The 24,315-nt window shown below is 35.4% G+C and overlaps 1 protein-coding gene and 1 long non-coding RNA gene across 4 annotated transcripts in view; both read left to right on the top strand.

Moving 5' to 3' along the window:
* LOC128659775 (zinc finger protein 585A-like) overlaps positions 1 to 7,055 on the top strand; it is a 270,630-nt gene extending 263,575 nt beyond the window's left edge. Inside the window, exon 3 of the mRNA XM_053713350.1 lies at positions 2,458 to 7,055. Coding sequence (XP_053569325.1) covers positions 2,458 to 3,613 — 1,156 coding nt within the window. The 3' untranslated portion in view covers positions 3,614 to 7,055. The remainder of the gene's footprint in view (positions 1 to 2,457) is intronic.
* Positions 7,056 to 12,722: 5,667 nt separating this feature from the next.
* LOC128659779 (uncharacterized) lies at positions 12,723 to 16,328 on the top strand. Of its 3 annotated transcripts, none has more exons than XR_008402478.1 (4): positions 12,723 to 13,339; positions 13,880 to 14,747; positions 14,842 to 15,161; positions 15,194 to 16,328. It is a non-coding gene; the product is annotated as an uncharacterized LOC128659779 (long non-coding RNA). The 3 variants fall into 3 exon arrangements; XR_008402477.1 differs by having other exon boundaries at positions 12,729 to 13,339; positions 14,842 to 15,513; positions 15,642 to 16,328; XR_008402476.1 differs by having other exon boundaries at positions 14,842 to 16,328.
* Positions 16,329 to 24,315: the final 7,987 nt, after the last annotated feature.

Here is a 24,315-nt window from a genome sequence, read left to right as displayed (position 1 = left end):
TTTTAGGTGGACATATAAGCGGTATTAACCCGCCACAGATATCACCTTGTCATAAGTTGCTCTTAGTCTTCTGTCTATCAAGAAACTGAGGCACTTTGCCCCCCATTCACGTATATCTAATAGGAGCAACTTGTTAGGACTCCCTATAATTTGTCAATCTTCAAATAATTAATACACCTATTTTATAATTAATATACCATTCTATAGGAAGTATAATTTTCTCGGGATGTTTAAATTCTATCATTTTATTATGTATCTACATAGGAAAGAAAAGCAAAAAAGAGGTAATGCTTGATTTTATGTATTTGATTTCGTATATGCATACAATGTTTTCTATTTTTTTTATGTTCGATTGATGAGATACATATATAATACTTGAATTAAGATCTCTTTATTCTCTTATATGTAAAGGTTCCAATATCCAATCGATAAACAATGTTTTGTATGCAAAAATCACCAAAGTAATCCAAAATTTACATTGTGTTCATGTTCTTTCTTTTTCTTGTATTGCCTCAATAAAAAACTTTGATTAACAAAAAAAAAAAAATTCACCTTTAGCTTTATTTTTATATAAAATTAACATTTAAGTGTTTTCTCTCCCACACCCCATGTAGTGTGATTTAAGACAACTCAGCATTGACCAAGAGAAGTTAAAGAACTGGGGGTGGAGCAAATGACAAAATGTCTGACAGTGAGAATTAGTAGTATGTATAATACCAATACTGCAGTATCCAATTCACCCTATATTTAAACAACTGATATTTAACATTTGTTTCAGGAGAAAATATTGTTTAATAGAAATGATAGAAAACAAAGATAATAATATATTTGTAAAGTTATGATATGGCCCCACTTAAATAGATTTTCTACCATTATGTTGTATAGATCTGGGAAGATTCATATTTAATGGGCAATTATAACACTCACAGAGCTAACTGTACTAAATGCTTGTGCTGAATCAATAGCACATATGTAATAACCTAAACAGCTGATCTGTATCACATGAATTGTTATGCGTGCCTTTAATTATACCATACGTACAGTTAATCAGAACCATTATTTATTATTATCTGTCTAAACCATTTAATAAACTTTTTACAGACACGGCCAGAGCACTGAGAGATATCAGGTATTGATGTAACTGGAGTGAATAAGGGAACCTTCTTCCCGAGCACAGACATTGGAGCCTGTTATCAGTATGAACTCATATGTGTTAGGTGAGTAAATAGATATTATGCTGACTTTAATTACTGGAAAAATAGAATAGATCACTCATTAAATAAATATAAACTATTATATTTATATCTGCATCTTTTAATAACATTTGTGTCAGTGACCGTTATAAAGAAGGAGCAACCCCCATTAGGCTGAGGAGGAGAGTAAAAAATACTACTCCCCCCTGTCCTTTTAGACAGACCATGTCCTACAACTGCCTAACATCACCCCCAGACCTGGTTCATTACTCGGAACACCTGCAACTCCATCTTCCCCTGCCCTGACCTCGCTCATGGTACACCCATAACTACACCTATGCCTACCTTTTTCCCAAGTGTTCCCCACCCCAGAATCGCCCCTGATTTGTGTTTAATTTTACAGTGAGTATTATTAAACTAAAACAGTTTTTGTCTCTTTATATAAATCAAACAACCACACCCTCTCAAAACATCTCACACTGATAATTAGTCTGTGTCTGTGATGATTAAGACATCATGTTCTCACCCAACTGGTTAAGCATGGGCCGGGCAGGGCAGTATTTGCAGTTGCTTGTGCAATGTTAAATGAGGATGGTGGATGCCACCTCTCCTGCCCAGAATACGGATGTACTTGTTCCCTGGCTGAGAACATCATCCACATGCACTTTGTTTAATGCGGCCCTATAGCTTGTTTTCATCAGTAATTAAGTTTACTATGATGTAGTAATGTTTATATTCTATGTCATCCTTTTTTAATTTGTGATTTACAGGTAAATAAATTAAAAAATATAAAACGGAAGACATTTTTTAGTATAAAAATGTTTTTTTTATTGAGATGGATTATATTATAAAGAATAAACAGTCTTATTTTTCTTAATTAAATTTTTTTTTATGTAGACAAACACGTGAACAGTTCATATCCATCCTTCACTACAGGAAGCATCATAATGATACCGCAAACTCCAAAAATCTTAGACACTAATGACTGTTCACAAACATTGGGGATATCACAGCAGATATTTAAAGATGATGATGAATTGGCAGGAACTGGGAAGCAATCATTATGTATAGAGAGTGATTTAGTCATCAAACAAGAGGACAAGATTTATGACTTATCTAGTGAAATTATTATCCCAGAAGATAAACCACACATATGTACTGAGTTTTCAAAATATATTAAAGAAGGGAAAAGTCTACAGTCTAACCAAATGATTCATAAAAAGGAGAAACCTTTCAAATGTACAGAATGTGAGAAAAGCTTTAGATTGAAGTCTCATCTACTAGAACACCACAAAATACACACAGGTGGGAAACCACACACTTGTACTGAGTGCGGCAAATGTTTTACACGAAAGAGTGAGCTGAAAACTCATGAAAGAATTCACACAGCAGAAAAGCCTTTCACATGTACAGAGTGTGGAAAAAGTTTTACACATATGAGTAATCTGAAAACTCATGAAAGGATTCACACAGGAGAAAAGCCTTTCACATGTAAAGAGTGTGGAAAATGTTTTACAGAAAAGAGTAAACTTAAAACTCATGAAAGGATTCACACAGGGGAAAAGCCTTTCACATGTACAGAGTGCGGAAAACTTTTTACAGAGAAGAGTGATCTGAAAAAGCATGAAAGGATTCACACAGGAGAAAAGCCTTTCATATGTACAGAGTGTGGAAAAAGTTTTACACATATGAGTAATCTGAAAAAGCATGAAAGGATTCACACAGGAGAAAAGTCTTTCACATGTACAGAGTGTGGAAAAAGTTTTACAAAGAAGAGTAATCTGAAAACTCATGAAAGGAGTCACACAGGGGAAAAGCCTTTCACATGTACAGAGTGTGGAAAAAGTTTTAACGAAAAAAGTAATCTGAAAACTCATGAAAGGACTCACACAGGAGAAAAGCCTTTCACATGTACAGAGTGTGGAAAAAGTTTTACAAAGAAGAGTAATCTGAAAACTCATGAAAGGAGTCACACAGGGGAAAAGCCTTTCACATGTACAGAGTGTGGAAAAAGTTTTCCACATAAGAGTAATCTGAAAACTCATGAAAGGAGTCACACAGGAGAAAAGCCTTTCACATGTAAAGAGTGTGGAAAAAGTTTTACACAAATAGTTGGTCTGAAAAGTCATGAAAGGATTCACACAGGAGAAAAGCCTTTCACATGTACAGAGTGTGGAAAAAGTTTTACGCTAAAGGGTGATCTGAAAAAGCATGAAAGGATTCACACAGGGGAAAAGCCGTTCACATGTACAGAGTGTGGAAAAAGTTTTACAGTAAAGAGTGATCTGAAAAACCATGAAAGGATTCACACAGGAGAAAAGCCGTTCACATGTACAGAGTGTGAAAAAAGTTTTACACAAATAGATAGTCTGAAAAGTCATGAAAGGATTCACAAGGGAAGAAACCTTTCACATGTTTAGAAAGTAGGGTTGCCACCTTTTGCCCAGCCGATTCCCTGACACTTTGCAAATGGCCGTGGTTGAGGGTGTGGCTAGGGGTGTGGCCTTAAAATATATTTTACTATTTTTTGGTCTGCCAGTAAAGGATTGAGTGTTATAATGTTTAATTTAATACACACACAACAACGATAGCTAGATATAGTCAGATATATACAGTTTGGTAGACAGACTGACAGAAAGGTATATACATAAACGGATAAAGACATATATATATATACATTAGTAGATACAGACATATAAACTGATGGATAGAAAACAGATAGGCATAAAGAGATAGATATATATATAAATAGATACAGACTAGTAGATAGTTACTCAAATATAAACAGACCAGTGGTGTCACTAGGGGAGTACAGACCGCACCCGGTTGACACCCTCCAAAAGGTGACACCACCACATTAATTTAACATTCATTAATCATGACACTGTTTTTGTTTTTTACTTTCCTAATGATGTGCTGGTGGTGGTGCCTTGCAAGATAGAATGGCCAAGGAGTCCTCCATGCTAAGGCAGATGCAGGGGGTGTTTAGCACAGAGGCAGGGGCCAGGGCTTCCCTAGCTAAGCATCATGCTCGAGATTAAGTGACGTCATTATTGATGTACGGTGCTGTGCCGCGCACTGGCTTTAACAGTCCTCCAGGCTGTAACACTCAGCCACCCACAGTGCCTCCCCCATTTGAGGAATACTATTACAGCAGAACAGTGGGTGCTATAGTGGTCCTGAGCATCTCACTGGATTATCTCTACTTGCCAGCTACTGACTGAAGCCCGTTTGTGATGCACATATATATATTTGTGTATGTAAATAAATATATATAACTTGGGTGGGGGTTGACACCATGAGTTACCACACCGGGTGACACCAAGCCTAGTGACGCCACTGCAACAGACAGATATAGAGAGATAATAGACAGATAGAGAGACAGAGAACAATACAAATAGACAGAGATAAATAAACCGATAGGTATACAGAAAGATGAGCAGAAAGAGTCATATAAGGAAGATTTAAACCGAACTTGATGACAAAACATTTTATATTAACAAAGAAATGCATTAAAAAATTATGTAAATGCTGAGACATTTTTATTAGGTGGCCAACAACGAAGTTGCAGGACAACCTATTGTTAATGTCAGAATTATTATTTTTATTATTCCGCCTATTTTTCTATTGTCCATAACTCTTGAACTGCTAAAGCAAAGCTCTTGAAATCAGGTATGCTGGTACAGCCTATTGCTCTGCTACATCTCATGCAATATTGAACTCATAGGTCATAAGGTTAGGCAGCCATATTGTTTTTTACGAAAAATTTTGAGAAACGCTTAAAAATCTTCAGCTCTGGAACTGCTAATGTTACAACTTTGAAACTTGCTGTGCTCAGTGCTGCTAAGACCTAGAATTTCCATTGCTCAACAGAAGTGCCTTGGTCACATGATGTAGCAGCCATCTTGCATTTTGCAAAAATGTGCACTTTATGCATTTGTTTTGTAATAGTTGCATGATTACACATAGTCATAACCCTCAAAGACAATATTGCAGTTAAAATTTGCACTGCGCAGTCGCATTTGTGAAATAAAATATTTGCAAATGTTCAAGAAACTTCTGCAAATTGTAGAGAGCATTAGTATGTGCAATTTGAAAGCCATGCATTGCATAGCTTGGCGGCCATTTAGTTTCGTATGCGCTTTTTTTAAAACTACAAAAATCTCTGAAACCGCTTATAACACGGACTTGAAATTTTGTTTATAGATTTATCGTATGACTAAAATTCAGATTTGTTCAAAAGATGTTGATAGGTCATGTGGTTTGGCAGCCATTTTGAATTGTTAAAAAATGCTTAACAATATTTTTAATTAATAATAAAAAAAGTTTTACAAAAATGCTTTATTTTTGCCATGTTTATTGACATCTATGGTGAAAACTAATGTGCATAATATGGAGACTGTATATCATATGATGTGGCAGCCATTTTGTTTTATACAATAATTTCGAAAACCTATTTTCTCTGCAACCGCTTATGCTAGAACTGTGAAACTTGCTGTATAACCTTATATTGTGGCCTACAGTCACAGTTGTTCTTGTTGAAGGAATTGGTCACAAACTGTGGCAGCCATATTGGTTTATGCGAAAATGTCGAAAATGTGTTTTCTTTGCAACCGCTTATGTTAAAACACATCACAAACCACATCACAAAACACCAATTATTTACACACAAACTTTATATACACAGTGTACAAACCTTTTTACAATTATCCTAAAGAGGACAAACTCTCTAAATAGAAGCATCAAAAAGGATCCTATTGTAAATAATACTTTTTAAATCCCAGTTATAAAAGCCTCAGATTGGAAGTGCTCTCCTGTTGTCCTTTGTTCCTCTATATATGTGCACCTCAGTTTCTCTCATATCAATGTGATAGAATACAAACACCACAAAGGAATATACAGATCTGTCCTCATACTGACCAGTTTACACAGCCATTCACCACCAAAGCACCCCAGTGTTGTTTATTAATATGCCAGTGTTAGGAGTTGTACGTTTGTTTTATATAGGGGAGGAAATAATTACATTTACAGAATAAAGGAGTCTTTATATGAATAGAGTGTTAAAGAATTATATAAACAAGAACATCAGTCTCAAATGATTGACATCTGGGAGATATATTTAATTTGCACATCATGTGGATAAACCTTTTCTTATAGCAATAGATGCTTAGCATTGTACATGTTATATACCAGAGGAATTACTGAGGGGGAACTGATTTTATTTAATGAGACACAATATCAGTAACCGGTACATACGTGATCATAATCAGTTTAATTTAAATGGCTACTATAACCTACATGTATACTGGGTATGTAATATGTGTGTCATGTGATCATAAACAGTTTAATTTAAATGGCTATTTTAACCTACATGTATACTGGGTATGTAATATGTGTGTCATGTGATCATAATCAGTTTAATTTAAATGGCTACTATAACCTACATGTATACTGAGTATGTAATATGTGTGTCATGTGATCATAATCAGTTTAATTTAAATGGCTACTATAACCTACATGTATACTGGGTATGTAATATGTGTGTCATGTGATCATAATCAGTATAATTTAGATGGCTACTATAACCTACATGTATACTGGGTATGTAATATGTGAGTCATGTTCTGTAACTTGATATTATGTCTGTTAGATGTTTTCATGTTAGTTAGAAGCCACAAGAACTGATAATAGCACATACTGTATATATAAAGGGAACATTATATGTCTGATAAATCCCTTTGTATCAAGAGCACAAGTGTTAGGTATATTTATACCATGTGTGCATATATCATGTAATGCTGCTGTTTACTATATAATGATATACAATGTTTTTTCATGCAAATAAAAAGTGATTGTAATCCAGACCAGTATTTTGTGTTTTTTGTATAATTAAAAACAAAATATCACAGAATAATTAGGAAAACATCATCAAACACAGAAGCCAAATCTGACAGTGATAACGCTGATAACTCAGAGCAGCAATTTTTCCCAACTTTTCAATTTACTTCTATTTAATTTGCTTTGTTCTTTTGGTATCCTTTGTTATAGCGTAAACCTAGAAGGCTGATATTATATAAGTTTAGGGGCGTGCACATGTATTTAACACTCTGTGCAGCAGTGTTTGTAACTATGTATAAAATTGCTATAAATGTTCTTGCAAACTCTGCTGTCTGAAGATACGTGCACGCTCCTGAGTTCACCTAGGATTACTCTTTAACAAAGGATACTAAGAGAACTAAGCACTATTGATAATAAGTAAATTGGAAAGTTTTTTTTTTAAATGTCATGTTCTATCCAATCCATTTAAGTTTAATTTTGACTTTACTGCCCCTTTAAAAGTACATAAAACAATATCACATTAACCCCTGCCTTATACCAACCCAGATTGTTAATCACCAGCAAGACTTTATACACAGACATTTTCTGTTACTTAAATCATACAATGACAATGACAGTCTGTTGAATCCAACTAGTGAGCCTTTCGTGATTGGACGCTAGATGCAGCCCAGATCATAATGTCATCAGTGGGCTGAGCTTGGCAGCCATTTCAAAGTGGCCAGAAACAGTATTCATTTTAAAATAATTTTTTTACTGTTCCTGCTGCATGATATGGAAAAGGTGCGGGAGGCTGTTTGCAGCTTAATCTAAGGTAAGACTTTAAGATGAGCAAGGTGTAGACTTTCCCTTTAAATACATAGTTATATACAATCAGTTGTACAATAATAAACTAACATATTGAAACATTATTGCACCTTTATATCCCTTTAATTAATAACGGAGATAATTAATAAAAATTATATTCTGGGTAATCAATATATTGGTATATTTGTCACAATGTTATCTTCATTAAACAAGGATTCACAACAAGATAGCACAAAGCTAGATCTGACTAAAGGGACAGTTAACAGCTTGAGACTGTAATATAAACTGACTGATTATTCCTAGGAAAACAACTTTACCGTATACTTTCATTGTCTAATTGTATTGTTATATCAGCTGTGTGCTGGGATATTATCTGTGTGACAGACGTACAGTGACTAATAATGCAATAAACACATAGAAATAACTTCACTCACTCACTATTTAATGTCTAATAGTATTATTATATCAGCTGTGTGCCGGGATATTATCTGTGTGTCACAGACGTACAGTGACTAATAATGTAATAAACCCATAGAGGTAACGTCACTGACTCACTATTTAATGTCTAATAGTATTGTTATATCAGCTGTGTGCTGGATATTATCTGTGTGTCACAGACTTACAGTGACTAATAATGCAATAAACACATAGAAATAACATCACTCACTCACTATTTATTGTCTAATAGTATTGTTATATCAGCTGTGTGCAGGGATATTATCTGTGTGTCAGACGTACAGTAACTAATAATGCAATAAACACATAGAAATAACTTCACTCACTCACTAATTAATATCTAATAGTATTGTTATATCAGCTGTGTGCTGAGATATTATCTGTGTGTCACAGACGTACAGTGACTAATAATGCAATAAACACATAGAAATAACATCACTCACTCTTTATTTAATGTCTAATAGTATTATTATACCAGCTGTGTGCCGGGATATTATCTGTGTGTCACAGACGTACAGTGACTAATAATGCAATAAACACATAGAAATAACTTCACTCACTCACTATTTATTGTCTAATAGTATTGTTATATCAGCTGTGTGCCGGGATATTATCTGTGTGTCACAGACGTACAGTGACTAATAATGCAATAAACACATAGAAATAACTTCACTCACTCACTATTTAATGTCTAATAGTATTATTATACCAGCTGTGTGCCGGGATATTATCTGTGTGTCACAGACGTACAGTGACTAATAATGCAATAAACACATAGAAATAACTTCAATCACTCACTATTAATTGTCTAATAGTATTGTTATATCAGCTGTGTGCCAGGATATTATCTGTGTGTCACAGACGTACAGTGACTAATAATGCAATAAACACATAGAAATAACTTCACACACTCACTATTTAATGTCTAATAGTATTGTTATATCAGCTGTGTGCCGGGATATTATCTGTGTGTCACAAACGTACAGTGACTAATAATGCAATAAACACATAGAAATGATTTCACTGACTCACTATTTAATGTCTAATAGTATTGTTATATTAGCTGTGTGCCGGGATATTATCTGTGTGTCACAGACGTACAGTCACTAATAATGCAATAAACACATAGAAAAAACTTCACTGACTCACTATTTAATGTCTAATAGTATTGTTATATCAGCTGTGTGCTGGATATTATCTGTGTATCACAAACGTACAGTGACTAATAATGCAATAAACACATAGAAATAACGTCACTCACTCATTATTTAATGTCTAATAGTATTGTTATATCAGCTGTGTGCCGGGATATTATCTGTGTATCACAAACGTACAGTGACTAATAATTCAATAAACACATAGAGATAACTTCACTCACTCACTATTTAATGTCTAATAGTATTGTTATATCAGCTGTGTGCCGGGATATTATCTGTGTGTCACAAACGTACAGTGACTAATAATGCAATAAACACATAGAAATAACTTTACTCACTATTTAAATGTCTAATAGTATTGTTATATTAGCTGTGTGGCGGGATATTATCTGTGTGTCACAGACGTACAGTGACTAAGAATGCAATAAACACATAGAAATAACTTCACTCACTATTTAATGTCTAATAGTATTGTTATATCAGCTGTGTGCCGGGATATTATCTGTGTGTCACAGACGTACAGTGACACTGACTAATAATGCAATAAACACATAGAAATAACTTCACTCACTATTTAATGTCTAATAGTATTGTTATATTAGCTGTGTGCCGGGATATTATCTGTGTGTCACAGACGTATAGTGACTAATAATGCAATAAACACATAGACATAACTTCACTCACTCACTATTTATTGTCTAATAGTATTGTTATATCAGCTGTGTGCAGGGATATTATCTGTGTGTCAGACGTACAGTAACTAATAATGCAATAAACACATAGAAATAACTTCACTCACTCACTATTTAATATCTAATAGTATTGTTATATCAGCTGTGTGCAGGGATATTATCTGTGTGTCAGACGTACAGTAACTAATAATGCAATAAACACACAGAAATAACTTCACTCACTCACTATTTAATATCTAATAGTATTGTTATATCAGCTGTGTGCCGGGATATTATCTGTGTGTCACAGACGTATAGTGACTAATAATGCAATAAACACATAGAGGTAACTTCACACACTCACTATTTAATGTCTAATAGTATTGTTATATCAGCTGTGTGCCGGGATATTATCTGTGTGTCACAGACGTATAGTGACTAATAATGCAATAAACACATAGAAATAACTTCACTCACTCACTATTTAATGTCTAATAGTATTGTTATATCAGCTGTGTGTCGGGATATTATCTGTGTGTCACAGACGTACAGTGACTAATAATGCAATAAACACATAGAGGTAACTTCACTGACTCACTATTTAATGTCTAATAGTATTGTTATATCAGCTGTGTGCCGGGATATTATCTGTGTGTCACAGACGTACAGTGACTAATAATGCAATAAACGCACAGAAATAACTTCACTCACTCACTATTTAATGTCTAATAGTATTGTTATATCAGCTGTGTGCCGGGATATTATCTGTGTGTCACAGACGTACAGTGACTAATAATGCAATAAACACATAGAGGTAACTTCACTCACTCACTATTTAATGTCTAATAGTATTGCTATATCAGCTGTGTGCCGGGATATTATCTGTGTGTCACAAACGTACAGTGACTAATAATGCAATAAACACACAGCGATAACTTCACTGACTCATTATTTAATGCTGAAGCCGTTTGTTTCTCCGCCCCCTGCAAGTAATCCGCTTGCTTGCGGTACGTCTGGGCGTCACTCCCTTTTTTCCTCTGGTTGAATTATCGGCCCGTATACGGAAATAGCGTCCCACTCGCTTGTGCTACTAGTCACTTCTGGTCATGGTGAGTTACCTGTGTTGCTTTACGTTTCCTCCGGCAGCTGCACGCCAGCACAGATATTTTTTATTGATATCAGACAGACATTGCATATATACATGGGGTAATCAGACAGACATTGCATATATACATGAGGTAATCAGACAGACATTGCATATATACATGAGGTAATCAGACAGACATTGCATATATACATGGGGTAATCAGACAGACATTGCATATATACATGGGGTAAACAGACAGACATTGCATATATACATGAGGTAATCAGACAGACATTGCATATATACATGAGGTAATCAGACAGACATTGCATATATACATGAGGTAATCAGACAGACATTCCATATATACATGGGGTAATCAGACAGACATTGCATATATACATGAGGTAATCAGACAGACATTGCATATATACATGAGGTAATCAGACAGACATTGCATATATACATGGGGTAATCAGACAGACATTGCATATATACATGAGGTAATCAGACAGACATTGCATATATACATGAGGTAATCAGACAGACATTGCATATATACATGAGGTAATCAGACAGACATTGCATATATACATGAGGTAATCAGACAGACATTGCATATATACATGAGGTAATCAGACAGACATTGCATATATACATGAGGTAATCAGACAGACATTGCATATATACATGAGGTAATCAGTCAGACATTGCATATGTACATGAGGTAATCAGACAGACATTGCATATATACATGGGGTAATCAGACAGACATTGCATATATACATGGGGTAAACAGACAGACATTGCATATATACATGAGGTAATCAGACAGACATTGCATATATACATGAGGTAATCAGACAGACATTGCATATATACATGGGGTAATCAGACAGACATTGCATATATACATGAGGTAATCAGACAGACATTGCATATATACATGGGGTAATCAGACAGACATTGCATATATACATGGGGTAATCAGACAGACATTGCATATATACATGAGGTAATCAGACAGACATTGCATATATACATGAGGTAATCAGACAGACATTGCATATATACATGGGGTAATCAGACAGACATTGCATATATACATGGGGTAATCAGACAGACATTGCATATATACATGAGGTAATCAGACAGACATTGCATATATACATGAGGTAATCAGACAGACATTGCATATATACATGGGGTAAACAGACAGACATTGCATATGTACATGAGGTAATCAGACAGACATTGCATATATTCATGAGGTAATCAGACAGACATTGCATATATACATGGGGTAATCAGACAGACATTGCATATATACATGAGGTAATCAGACAGACATTGCATATATACATGGGGTAATCAGACAGACATTGCATATATACATGGGGTAATCAGACAGACATTGCATATATACATGAGGTAATCAGTCAGACATTGCATATATACATGAGGTAATCAGTCAGACATTGCATATATACATGAGGTAATCAGTCAGACATTGCATATATACATGAGGTAATCAGACAGACTGCATATATACATGGGGTAATCAGACAGACATTGCATATATACATGGGGTAATCAGACAGACATTGCATATGTACATGGGGTAATCAGACAGACATTGCATATATACATGAGGTAATCAGTCAGACATTGCATATGTACATGAGGTAATCAGACAGACATTGCATATATACATGAGGTAATCAGACAGACATTGCATATATACATGGGGTAATCAGACAGACATTGCATATATACATGAGGTAATCAGACAGACATTGCATATATACATGAGGTAATCAGTCAGACATTGCATATATACATGAGGTAATCAGACAGACATTGCATATATACATGGGGTAATCAGACAAACATTGCATATATACATGAGGTAATCAGTCAGACATTGCATATATACATGAGGTAATCAGTCAGACATTGCATATATACATGAGGTAATCAGACAGACATTGCATATATACATGGGGTAATCAGACAGACATTGCATATATACATGAGGTAATCAGACAGACATTGCATATATACATGAGGTAATCAGACAGACATTGCATATATACATGGGGTAATCAGACAGACATTGCATATATACATGAGGTAATCAGACAGACATTGCATATATACATGAGGTAATCAGACAGACATTGCATATATACATGAGGTAATCAGACAGACATTGCATATATACATGAGGTAATCAGTCAGACATTGCATATATACATGAGGTAATCAGACAGACTGCATATATACATGAGGTAATCAGACAGACATTGCATATATACATGAGGTAATCAGACAGACTGCATATATACATGAGGTAATCAGACAGACATTGCATATATACATGAGGTAATCAGACAGACATTGCATATATACATGAGGTAATCAGTCAGACATTGCATATATACATGAGGTAATCAGACAGACATTGCATATATACATGAGGTAATCAGACAGACATTGCATATATACATGAGGTAATCAGACAGACATTGCATATATACATGAGGTAATCAGTCAGACATTGCATATATACATGAGGTAATCAGACAGACATTGCATATATACATGAGGTAATCAGACAGACATTGCATATATACATGAGGTAATCAGTCAGACATTGCATATATACATGAGGTAATCAGACAGACATTGCATATATACATGGGGTAATCAGACAGACATTGCATATATACATGGGGTAATCAGACAGACATTGCATATATACATGGGGTAATCAGACAGACATTGCATATATACATGGGGTAATCAGACAGACATTGCATATATACATGAGGTAATCAGACAAACATTGCATATATACATGAGGTAATCAGACAGACATTGCATATATACATGAGGTAATCAGACAGACATTGCATATATACATGAGGTAATCAGACAGACATTGCATATATACATGAGGTAATCAGACAGACATTGCATATATACATGAGGTAATCAGACAGACATTGCATATATACATGGGGTAAACAGACAGACATTGCATATATACATGGGGTAAACAGACAGACATTGCATATATACATGAGGTAATCAGACAGACATTGCATATATACATGAGGTAATCAGACAGACATTGCATATATACATGGGGTAAACAGACAGACATTGCATATATACATGGGGTAAACAGACAGACATTGCATATATACATGAGGTAATCAGACAGACATTGCATATATACATGGGGTAATCAGACAGACAGACATTGCATATATACATGAGGTAATCAGACAGACATTGCATATATACATGAGGTAATCAGACAGACATTGCATATATACATGAGGTAATAAGACAGACATTGCATATATACATGAGGTAATCAGACAGACATTGCATATGTACATGAGGTAATCAGACAGACATTGCATATATACATGAGGTAATCAGACAGACATTGCATATATACATGGGGTAATCAGACAGACATTGCATATATACATGAGGTAATCAGACAGACATTGCATATATACATGGGGTAATCAGACAGACATTGCATATATACATGGGGTAATCAGACAGACTGCATATATACATGGGGTAATCAGACAGACATTGCATATATACATGAGGTAATCAGACAGACATTGCATATATACATGAGGTAATCAGACAGACATTGCATATGTACATGAGGTAATCAGACAGACATTGCATATATACATGGGGTAATCAGACAGACATTGCATATATACATGAGGTAATCAGACAGACATTGCATATATACATGAGGTAATCAGACAGACATTGCATATATACATGAGGTAATCAGACAGACATTGCATATATACATGAGGTAATCAGTCAGACATTGCATATATACATGAGGTAATCAGACAGACATTGCATATATACATGGGGTAATCAGACAGACATTGCATATATACATGGGGTAATCAGACAGACATTGCATATATACATGAGGTAATCAGACAGACATTGCATATATACATGGGGTAATCAGACAGACATTGCATATATACATGGGGTAATCAGACAGACATTGCATATATACATGAGGTAATCAGACAGACATTGCATATATACATGAGGTAATCAGACAGACATTGCATATATACATGAGGTAATCAGACAGACATTGCATATATACATGAGGTAATCAGACAGACATTGCATATATACATGAGGTAATCAGACAGACATTGCATATATACATGAGGTAATCAGACAGACATTGCATATATACATGGGGTAATCAGACAGACATTGCATATATACATGGGGTAATCAGACAGACATTGCATCTATACATGAGGTAATCAGACAGACATTGCATATATACATGGGGTAATCAGACAGACATTGCATATATACATGAGGTAATCAGACAGACATTGCATCTATACATGAGGTAATCAGACAGACATTGCATATATACATGGGGTAAACAGACAGACATTGCATATATACATGAGGTAATCAGACAGACATTGCATATATACATGAGGTAATCAGACAGACATTGCATATATACATGAGGTAAACAGACAGACATTGCATATATACATGAGGTAATCAGACAGACATTGCATATATACATGGGGTAAACAGACAGACATTGCATATATACATGAGGTAATCAGACAGACATTGCATATATACATGAGGTAATCAGACAGACATTGCATATATACATGAGGTAATCAGACAGACATTGCATATATACATGAGGTAATCAGACAGACATTGCATATATACATGGGGTAAACAGTCAGACATTGCATATATACATGGGGTAATCAGTCAGACATTGCATATATACATGGGGTAAACAGACAGACATTGCATATATACATGAGGTAATCAGACAGACATTGCATATATACATGAGGTAATCAGACAGACATTGCATATATACATGAGGTAATCAGACAGACATTGCATATATACATGAGGTAATCAGACAGACATTGCATATATACATGGGGTAAACAGACAGACATTGCATATATACATGAGGTAATCAGACAGACATTGCATATATACATGAGGTAATCAGACAGACATTGCATATATACATGAGGTAATCAGACAGACATTGCATATATACATGGGGTAAACAGCATTCAATACAGAGTTTGCCAAGTTCAGTATGTGATAGACATAAAGCAGAAACAATGATACCTCAGTATGCACTATCTGGAGAGGCTCAATCAAAATATTCTAAAAACAAAACATTACTAGAGCCTAAGAGCTTTAGGAAGCAATGAGTTACACAGACAGAGATGCACATAAAATAACCAGTATTTAGGTTATGGCAAACATGAACAGGGATAAATAGTATAAAATCTATAGTCTTAAATGACTGACATAAAATATTCTGAAAACTAAGCTAGACTGGAACCTATGTAAGTTAGGCAGCAATGCTTTTCATATACAAAGGAAAACATAGACTATAGTACCTCACTTCTCTATTGAATATAGAATATATATCCCCCACACACTCTGAAGCCACGTATGGACTTCCAGGCACATAAAGATAACTCAATAGGAGGAATAATAGTTAAGTTGCACAGGTGACTTTTGGACCTCTGAGAATATAAGAAAACAATTATATACATTTCTATTATAAATGACACATTAGGAAGGCTTCTAGAAATCTATTAAACTATATACTGTTCATTCATAACTAACTGTTAGAAATAAGATCATTTGTTACATAAACTTCACTAGAACTTTTACCTCCTTAAACAAACTAAGGCCACTGTTGGACCTTAAATCCTATATGTGACACAACAACTACAGGATGGTATCTGACAGTATAGGGCCACTTTTGGATCCTCTAAGAAGATATAGTTTTATGAACATAAAAACTGTTATATGCAGTATATCTTTATAGTAAATAACACACTCGTAAAACTTTTAAATTATATAAGGATTTCTATTGTGTAAGCTTACAACTAGGGGATGTAGGGTTCCCCTAAAACATCTGGGCTTGCTCTTAAACCCTAGGCTATAGGACCAAACCTTTAAAGAAGGTGCAACAGGCCATAAGAGCATAGTACTCTTATTAAATAACACAGTGAAGGTATAAGATAAAAACGTCATAGTTATACATGAAACTACATGTAAGGGAATATAATACCATGAATCTCATCATTAAGTAGATAGATTCCTTAGGCATATAGCTAATATTCAAGCCACTGGAACACTTATAGCCCTATGTTTGTCAATGGTATAAACAATCATATTAAAGTAACTTTTGAGATATAAGCTATAGCTGTGTAAGACCCCTCTATCTATAATATAAATTAACTATCAGCCACAAAAATTATGTATAACTCAATACGGCAGATATCTTATTATATGCAAGACAAACTACATGGACAAAGAGACAAATGCCCCAGTGGTAGGCTGCTGAAGCATATTCAGAAGTCCAACATATACTTAGCCCACTCCTATCCTGTAGGTTAACATCAGAAAGCAAAAGTCCATTTTGCAGACCCCCACAGACCTTGCACTTTAAAGCCCAGGACATTGAAACAACAAAAACCAGTTCTTGCAGTCTCTGAAGAGTTAGGGTAGCTGCAGAGGCAGGGAAAGCTCCCTACAGAACGGTTCATGCTGTTAACCCGACGGCGTTCCTCCTGGTCTATGATGCTGAGACCTTTAGTACGACCTGTGCCGGGAGACCTCATCTTCTCCTCAGGAGCACCGGCCGCATCCCTCCAGGCAGTCGGCGAGAACCTTCCCAAACCATATAGCCACAGTTGCTCATCGAGTAAAATATCCTGTGCACCGCACATAACTATAAGTTGAGGGTGGGCCTTGGTGGTGCTGCAATCCTTCCAAGTATACTCCAAAAACTCCGGGACCCATTTCTCTGGGGTCGGGGGAGAAAGATCAGCACTAAGTAAGCTTTGCACTTACGCCCTATTGTCTCTTGCAATCAGGCACTCTGTGCAGCTGGATCACTGTAAGGGAGGCAACTGCAATTTAGTCCGTGGTGTTTCCCACCAGTCTGAAGGTGCCGTGAGCAATGGAAGGATTCAATCCACTCTCGTACAAATTTGCGCTTCATGTTCCTCCATCAGGGTCTTGATAGCAAAATATAGTTCCTCCATGTTAAGGAAGTAAAAGAGGGATTAAAATCATCCACTATATACCTGGTTCATTTGGGGGTTTGGAGGCCTTTCCCTTACACAGGGTCGCCAAAGTCCTCAACAGTCCAGTCTGGAGAGTTCTGCAGTATAGAAATAGAGGTATCATGGGATCCAATGAAATGTTCCCTGTTCAATAAAGTGCAAAATTAAGCGGGATAACTTAACATCAAATAGATACACGGTGGAATGTACATAGCTTAGACAGAGGTTCTAGTTTTGCGGCCATCTTCGGGTCTTGGCCCGGATACGCTCCACACGCGAACACTTTATTGGTACAAAGGGTCCCCACTGTTATAGTAACACCTCTATTCACTACATATAAACTGTAATAAACAAACGGGGAACAGTCCTATGGATTAAGGGGGCTTTATTAGAAAGATGCAGCATTATTGTGACGTTTGACAAAGTGCTTGATGAGTGAAATGCGTAAGAATGGTCCTGATAATTTTACCTTCTTTCTAATAAAGTAGCCGTAATCCATAGGATTGTTCTCTGACATTTGCTTTATTTATTACTTTTACCTTTATTATTTATTTCGCCCCATTTTCCTGTAATTTAAGTCTGAAAATTGTGTATTTTTCATTCCTGAAAACTGAAAGTGCACATAGCAGCATCACATTTTTTTTCCAGAAGTTGCTTCTTTTTGATCCAGGTGTTATATCTTACTGTAAGGTAAAATGTCAAGTTGCTATGAATACTTCTGTCTTATTTATAAATAATAATCAGCTAGATTACGAGTTTTGCGTTATGACTCAAATAGCATTGTTATGGCCCATAACGCTGCTTTTTCCCTAACGCTGCTATTACAAGTCTTGTTGGTATAGGTGTACCGCACACCTTTTAGTCTGTCACGCAACGTTAGTACCGCCCTTTTAAAAAAGTCCTTTTTCAATGGGAATCCCACAGCGCCGGTATTACGAGGCCAATAAGTGAGCGGTACACTCTATAACCACAAGATCCATACTGCCATCTAAAGTCAGTAGTTATGAGTTTTATGCTACAAAGCTGTGACATAAAACTCATAACTAAACTGTCACAAAGTACACTAACACCCATAAACTACCTATTAACCCCTAAACCGAGGCCCTCCTGCATCGCAAACACTATAATAAATGTATTAACCCCTAATCTGCCGCCCCGGACATCGCCGCCACTATTAAAATATATTAACCCCTATTCCGCCGCTCCCCGACATCGTCACCATTATAATAAAGTTATTAACCCCTAAACCACCGCCCTCCCGCATCGCAAACACAATTTTTTTTTTTTATTCCAAATTCTTTTTATTCATAAGAAATTAGAAAGTGTACATGTACGCGTAAGCATACAAAAACTTACAAAGAAAACAGTCAGATATGCTTAACATTGGCTAACAATAAAACTATTGTCTTAACAAAAAAAAAAACTAACAATAAAGACTGTTCATGAAAGAGAAAAAGGATAGCCGTAATGGCCAAATTATAGTTCCAGTTGAAACGAAACAACAAATAAAGATGAAATAGGTCAGTGCAAAATTATTGTGTTACTAGGTCTCCATACAAGTAATAATCAAAAGTTGAAAAGAGTAGCGCTGTATGCGAGCGGTAAGGTGTTATTCTAATTTTTGATATTGGTCCCACATGTCTTGTGCAATTATAAAGTGATCCCTGGTGTCTAGTCTGAATGACCTATACTCTTCTAGTTCTAATAGGTCTGAGACTTTTGCCTTCCACATTGTTAAATTAGGGGGATTTGGAGATTTCCAGTTTTTAGCGATGAGTGATTTGGCGCTATTCGTAAAAATGCAGAACAATATAGTGTAGGCCTTGGAGGGGAGTTTGATACTTTTGTTCAAAAGAAATAATAGTGGGTCACAATTTTATTTTTTTTAATATATTTTTATTGAGGTTATACAGAATATCAACAGAGTAAGGTTACAAAATAGCCATAATACAGTATTTTGAGCTTAAACAACACAGCAGTGAACACATTTATATAATATACAACTTGTACTTTATAGTTTAAAGATAAAATATGACTCTGAAATATAAGTACAGCTATATGAAAATTATTAACCTAAGTATTGAGTTTGCAACCTCTTTAATTTTTTGTTTTTCCATATATTTGGCTATTCCCCGTTTCCTTTAACGACCACTCTTAAATATCGATTGTCCAAGTAGTTGGGGATAGTAGTTTCAAAATTAAGGAGGTAATTAGGAAATGTGAAATGTATATATAGTATGTCACATTATCAATATAATCATAAGCCAGATCATAAATGAACATTAATTAGCATAGACATACATGAAAAACTAGAGTGAGGGTTCTATAGGATATATTTTCCATAGCTTAAGTAGTAAGCTCATTGGTGTAAGGAAAAGGGGGGGGAAAGGGAGGGGATGAGGGTAGGGTCTGGAGACCTATATAGACTTACAGGTATTCTCTAAATTATCCCTCAGGTTTGGGGGGAGGGGAAGGAGAGAGTATGGGGAGCGGAGCCTGTTAGAAATAAAGCGGTCTAGGTTTAGTAGTTAAAGAGCTAACTCTTATTATGGCCCTATGATATAGGGATATTGGGTATGAGTATGTATTGTAGTGTATAACGGAACAAGCTCTCATAACCTTATTTTAAATGAATTAGGTATGCTAATATCAAAAAGTTATATGGGCTTTAGATTTACTATAAGGGGAAAGTGGCAGACATCAAATACCATAAGTGCATAGTTCAGGCTATATAGAGCTATTAACTACAGTGCAAAGGATATGAAACTATAGGAGCATATACAAGCATCTTAGGTTTTAAGGAATTATAGTGAGTATTAAGGTTGTCATAGATAGAATCCCAGATCCTGAAGAGAAAAAAAATCAAAGACTAATGTCTCTAGAGTCATGTTGTACATTGGACTCCATTTCAGTAATTGCTTGAGTTCTCGACAAGGTTACTAAGGGACAGTATGGCTCTGATATACATCTTCAGAAACAATCTCACATCTTATACTAAATCTTAACACAGTAACATAGTGTTCTATCATATTCCTGGGTTATCACTCATGCTTCTAGCTTAGAGAAAAAACAAATCTATACGGCAGTGATGTGGATGTTCCTGATCCCCAATGAGTATTACATATAGGATCCAGATATCAGTCACCAGTTTCTAAGGTTGAGTACAAGTAGATTGTAGTATGAGCCCCAAACAAATGTAGAACTTTGGCTCTCTCTTTAAATTCATATAATAGGAGGTGTTTAATAACTTGTTATTAACAGCGTGATCGTGCTACCTCGGCTGCCGGTAGCACAGCGCCATGATCAAAACAACCAATAGTGTTAGAGCCAGTAAAACATTAAGCACATGTAAGTACTAACTCATTATAGGTAATGTATGCCCATTGATTATCTAAGCTAGTCTGGCATACCTAAGTATCCCACATGGTGATATCATCTGAATATTCATGTATAATCCACAAGTACAACACAAATAAAGGAAACCATTTGTATTATCATATTAATACTGCTTAGGGGTTTGGCGTATATAGAAGAGACAAGAACATGATACATAAATCAATAGGCTTATATGTGAAGAGAAAAAAAAAACAAGTGCATAACAAAGGAGATATAGTAGGTTAGGTCTATTAGCATAATGAGTGTATATAGCAAGAGTATGCCTAATAATAATCCTTAGACACCAGATTTATACAGTGATAGGTTTGAAGCAACAGGTTCATGAGTAATAGGAATCATAAAGCACAGTAAACCTTTGTCTCATATGATCCCGACTATTATCCTATCTAAAACTCAGTATTCTAATTTATATAACAGCAAGTTATGAATCACACTATAGTAACGTGTAAACAGAGGGTAGCAAACCTATAAATCTCTTAGATTTTCAAATAATATGTCATAGCAGGAGACTAAATAGAGTATCTCAACCTCAGCATATTAACAAGTAACATTTAGTTCAGTGGTGTTCTAAAATTGCCCCACATTAAACCTATAAAAGTTACTCAGGTAAGCAGAAGCAAAAGAGTATGACATGAATAGGGATACACATAAAACAACCTGGATAGGTATTAATACTATTAGAATACAAGACATTGTATTGTCACACCTACCCAATTTGTATTAGCTCTTAAAACACAGGGATTTGCACAACACCTCTTTTAGACAGTATACTCTCAAAAAAAAGAGAAGATATGCTTGAGACAAAATATAAAAACAACCTACTATAACAGATGCTCAGAGGTGTAGTAGCCAAATGTGATTCAGGAAGCTGGAGGAAGTCATTATCGTCCTTATATCGATCTTAAAGGGACAGTATACTGAAAAATAGTTTTTCGCTTAATGTGTTTACAATTGCTTTTTTACCAACTGCAGAGAAAACGAAATGTATGAAAAATAGCTTTTTTATGTTTTTTTGTGTATATTAAAGCTCTGATTTTGTGTTTTGAAGCCACAACCTAATAAAATTGGTTGAGCTTGTAGATATAATCAGATCTCATTACTGTATCACATTGTGTACATATACCTGCTTCTTTATCTTATATCTGTAGGTATAATCAGATCTCATTACTGTATCACATTGTGTACATATACCTGCTTCTTTATCTTATATCTGTAGGTATAATCAGATCTCATTCATTTATCACATTGTGTACATATACCTGCTTCTTTATCTTATATCTGTCCATAAAACAATCACCAGAACTTGAAGAGAACAATGGAAAATCAACATTGTATTACCTTATCTCAGCTATATCCCACTAGGAGTGTAATTTCTTCTGCTGGCTGTGTTTACAAAGCTTAGCTATAGCTGGGACCTGCGGCCAAAAACTTTCAGAATAGGTGGGGATACCACATGCTAAATCAACTATTTCAAATGCCAATATAAGGGTAAAGGAGCTACTTGTAAACAATTTAATACACTCCAGCAGGTAAAGTGAATAATTGGGAACAAATTAAAGGGGGGAAATTTTTTGAGTAAACTGTCCCTTTAAGCAAGACTGAGTGTTTCTATGGGTGTATGCTGCCATCTAGTGGGCCAGGGAAGATATGAGCAGTATATTGAACAAAGAGAAATATCTATTGTATTCAAATAAATGCTGGCTCTAGAAATTAAATCTGTAATTAATTTTCTCTATGGTATAGCTGATTTGGCAACAAGAACATAAAGTCTGCCTTGAATATATTCTAGCATATGTCTGCCTATAATTGTAGAAGGAACAACATTGTAGCTAGACTCTTCAGGGGAGAACTAACACGCTCTATACACTCTCCAGGTCTTATAGTAGTAGGACCAAAAATGACAAACTGCTATTAACTCATGTCTTAACACCACATAACAGCAGGAACAGTTGTACAATATAGCAGATTTTTACTTGTGTCTTCCGTGAAATGCAGCATTTCTAAAGAAGGCGTATACCTTATAGTAGGTTATGTTGTGTTCTATAGAGGATAAACCTCCATTTTGACTACAGTACCTGCTACTTATCCATAGAAAGTAAGGGCTTAAAATAAATATATTATCCCCAAAAAAAAATGAATGTAGAGCATACATGCAAGTCCCCCCATCTCAAACATCGTGACATGCAGAACTAAATATGAGCAGCGAGCAGAGCTAATGTAACTATAATCTGATTGTTTTAAGTGGGTAAAAAATATCCGTAAAAAAGCAGCACATTGTGGTCCTCACGAACAGTTTCAGGCAGTAGGCTTAACAGGATAGTTAAGATAAACATTAAAGATCAACCTCATCTAAAACAGTAAATTCCCAGTACAGTTATGGGCTAAAAGTTTCAGACCGCCAGGTCCTCATCAAAAGTACCTAATAGTAGGGGGTGAGGAGCCAACCATCATGGAGACAAGACGCATATTTCAGGAGCTCCAGCTTCATATACCAATTTTGTAGGTTTTAATACCTATTTCAATATTTTTCCTGCCTATATTGGA

Source organism: Bombina bombina, chromosome 5 (assembly GCF_027579735.1).
Source record: "Bombina bombina isolate aBomBom1 chromosome 5, aBomBom1.pri, whole genome shotgun sequence".
In the NCBI taxonomy this organism is placed as follows: domain Eukaryota; kingdom Metazoa; phylum Chordata; class Amphibia; order Anura; family Bombinatoridae; genus Bombina; species Bombina bombina.
Note: the sequence above shows the minus strand (reverse complement) of the source record. Positions and strands in the feature narration are given on the sequence as shown.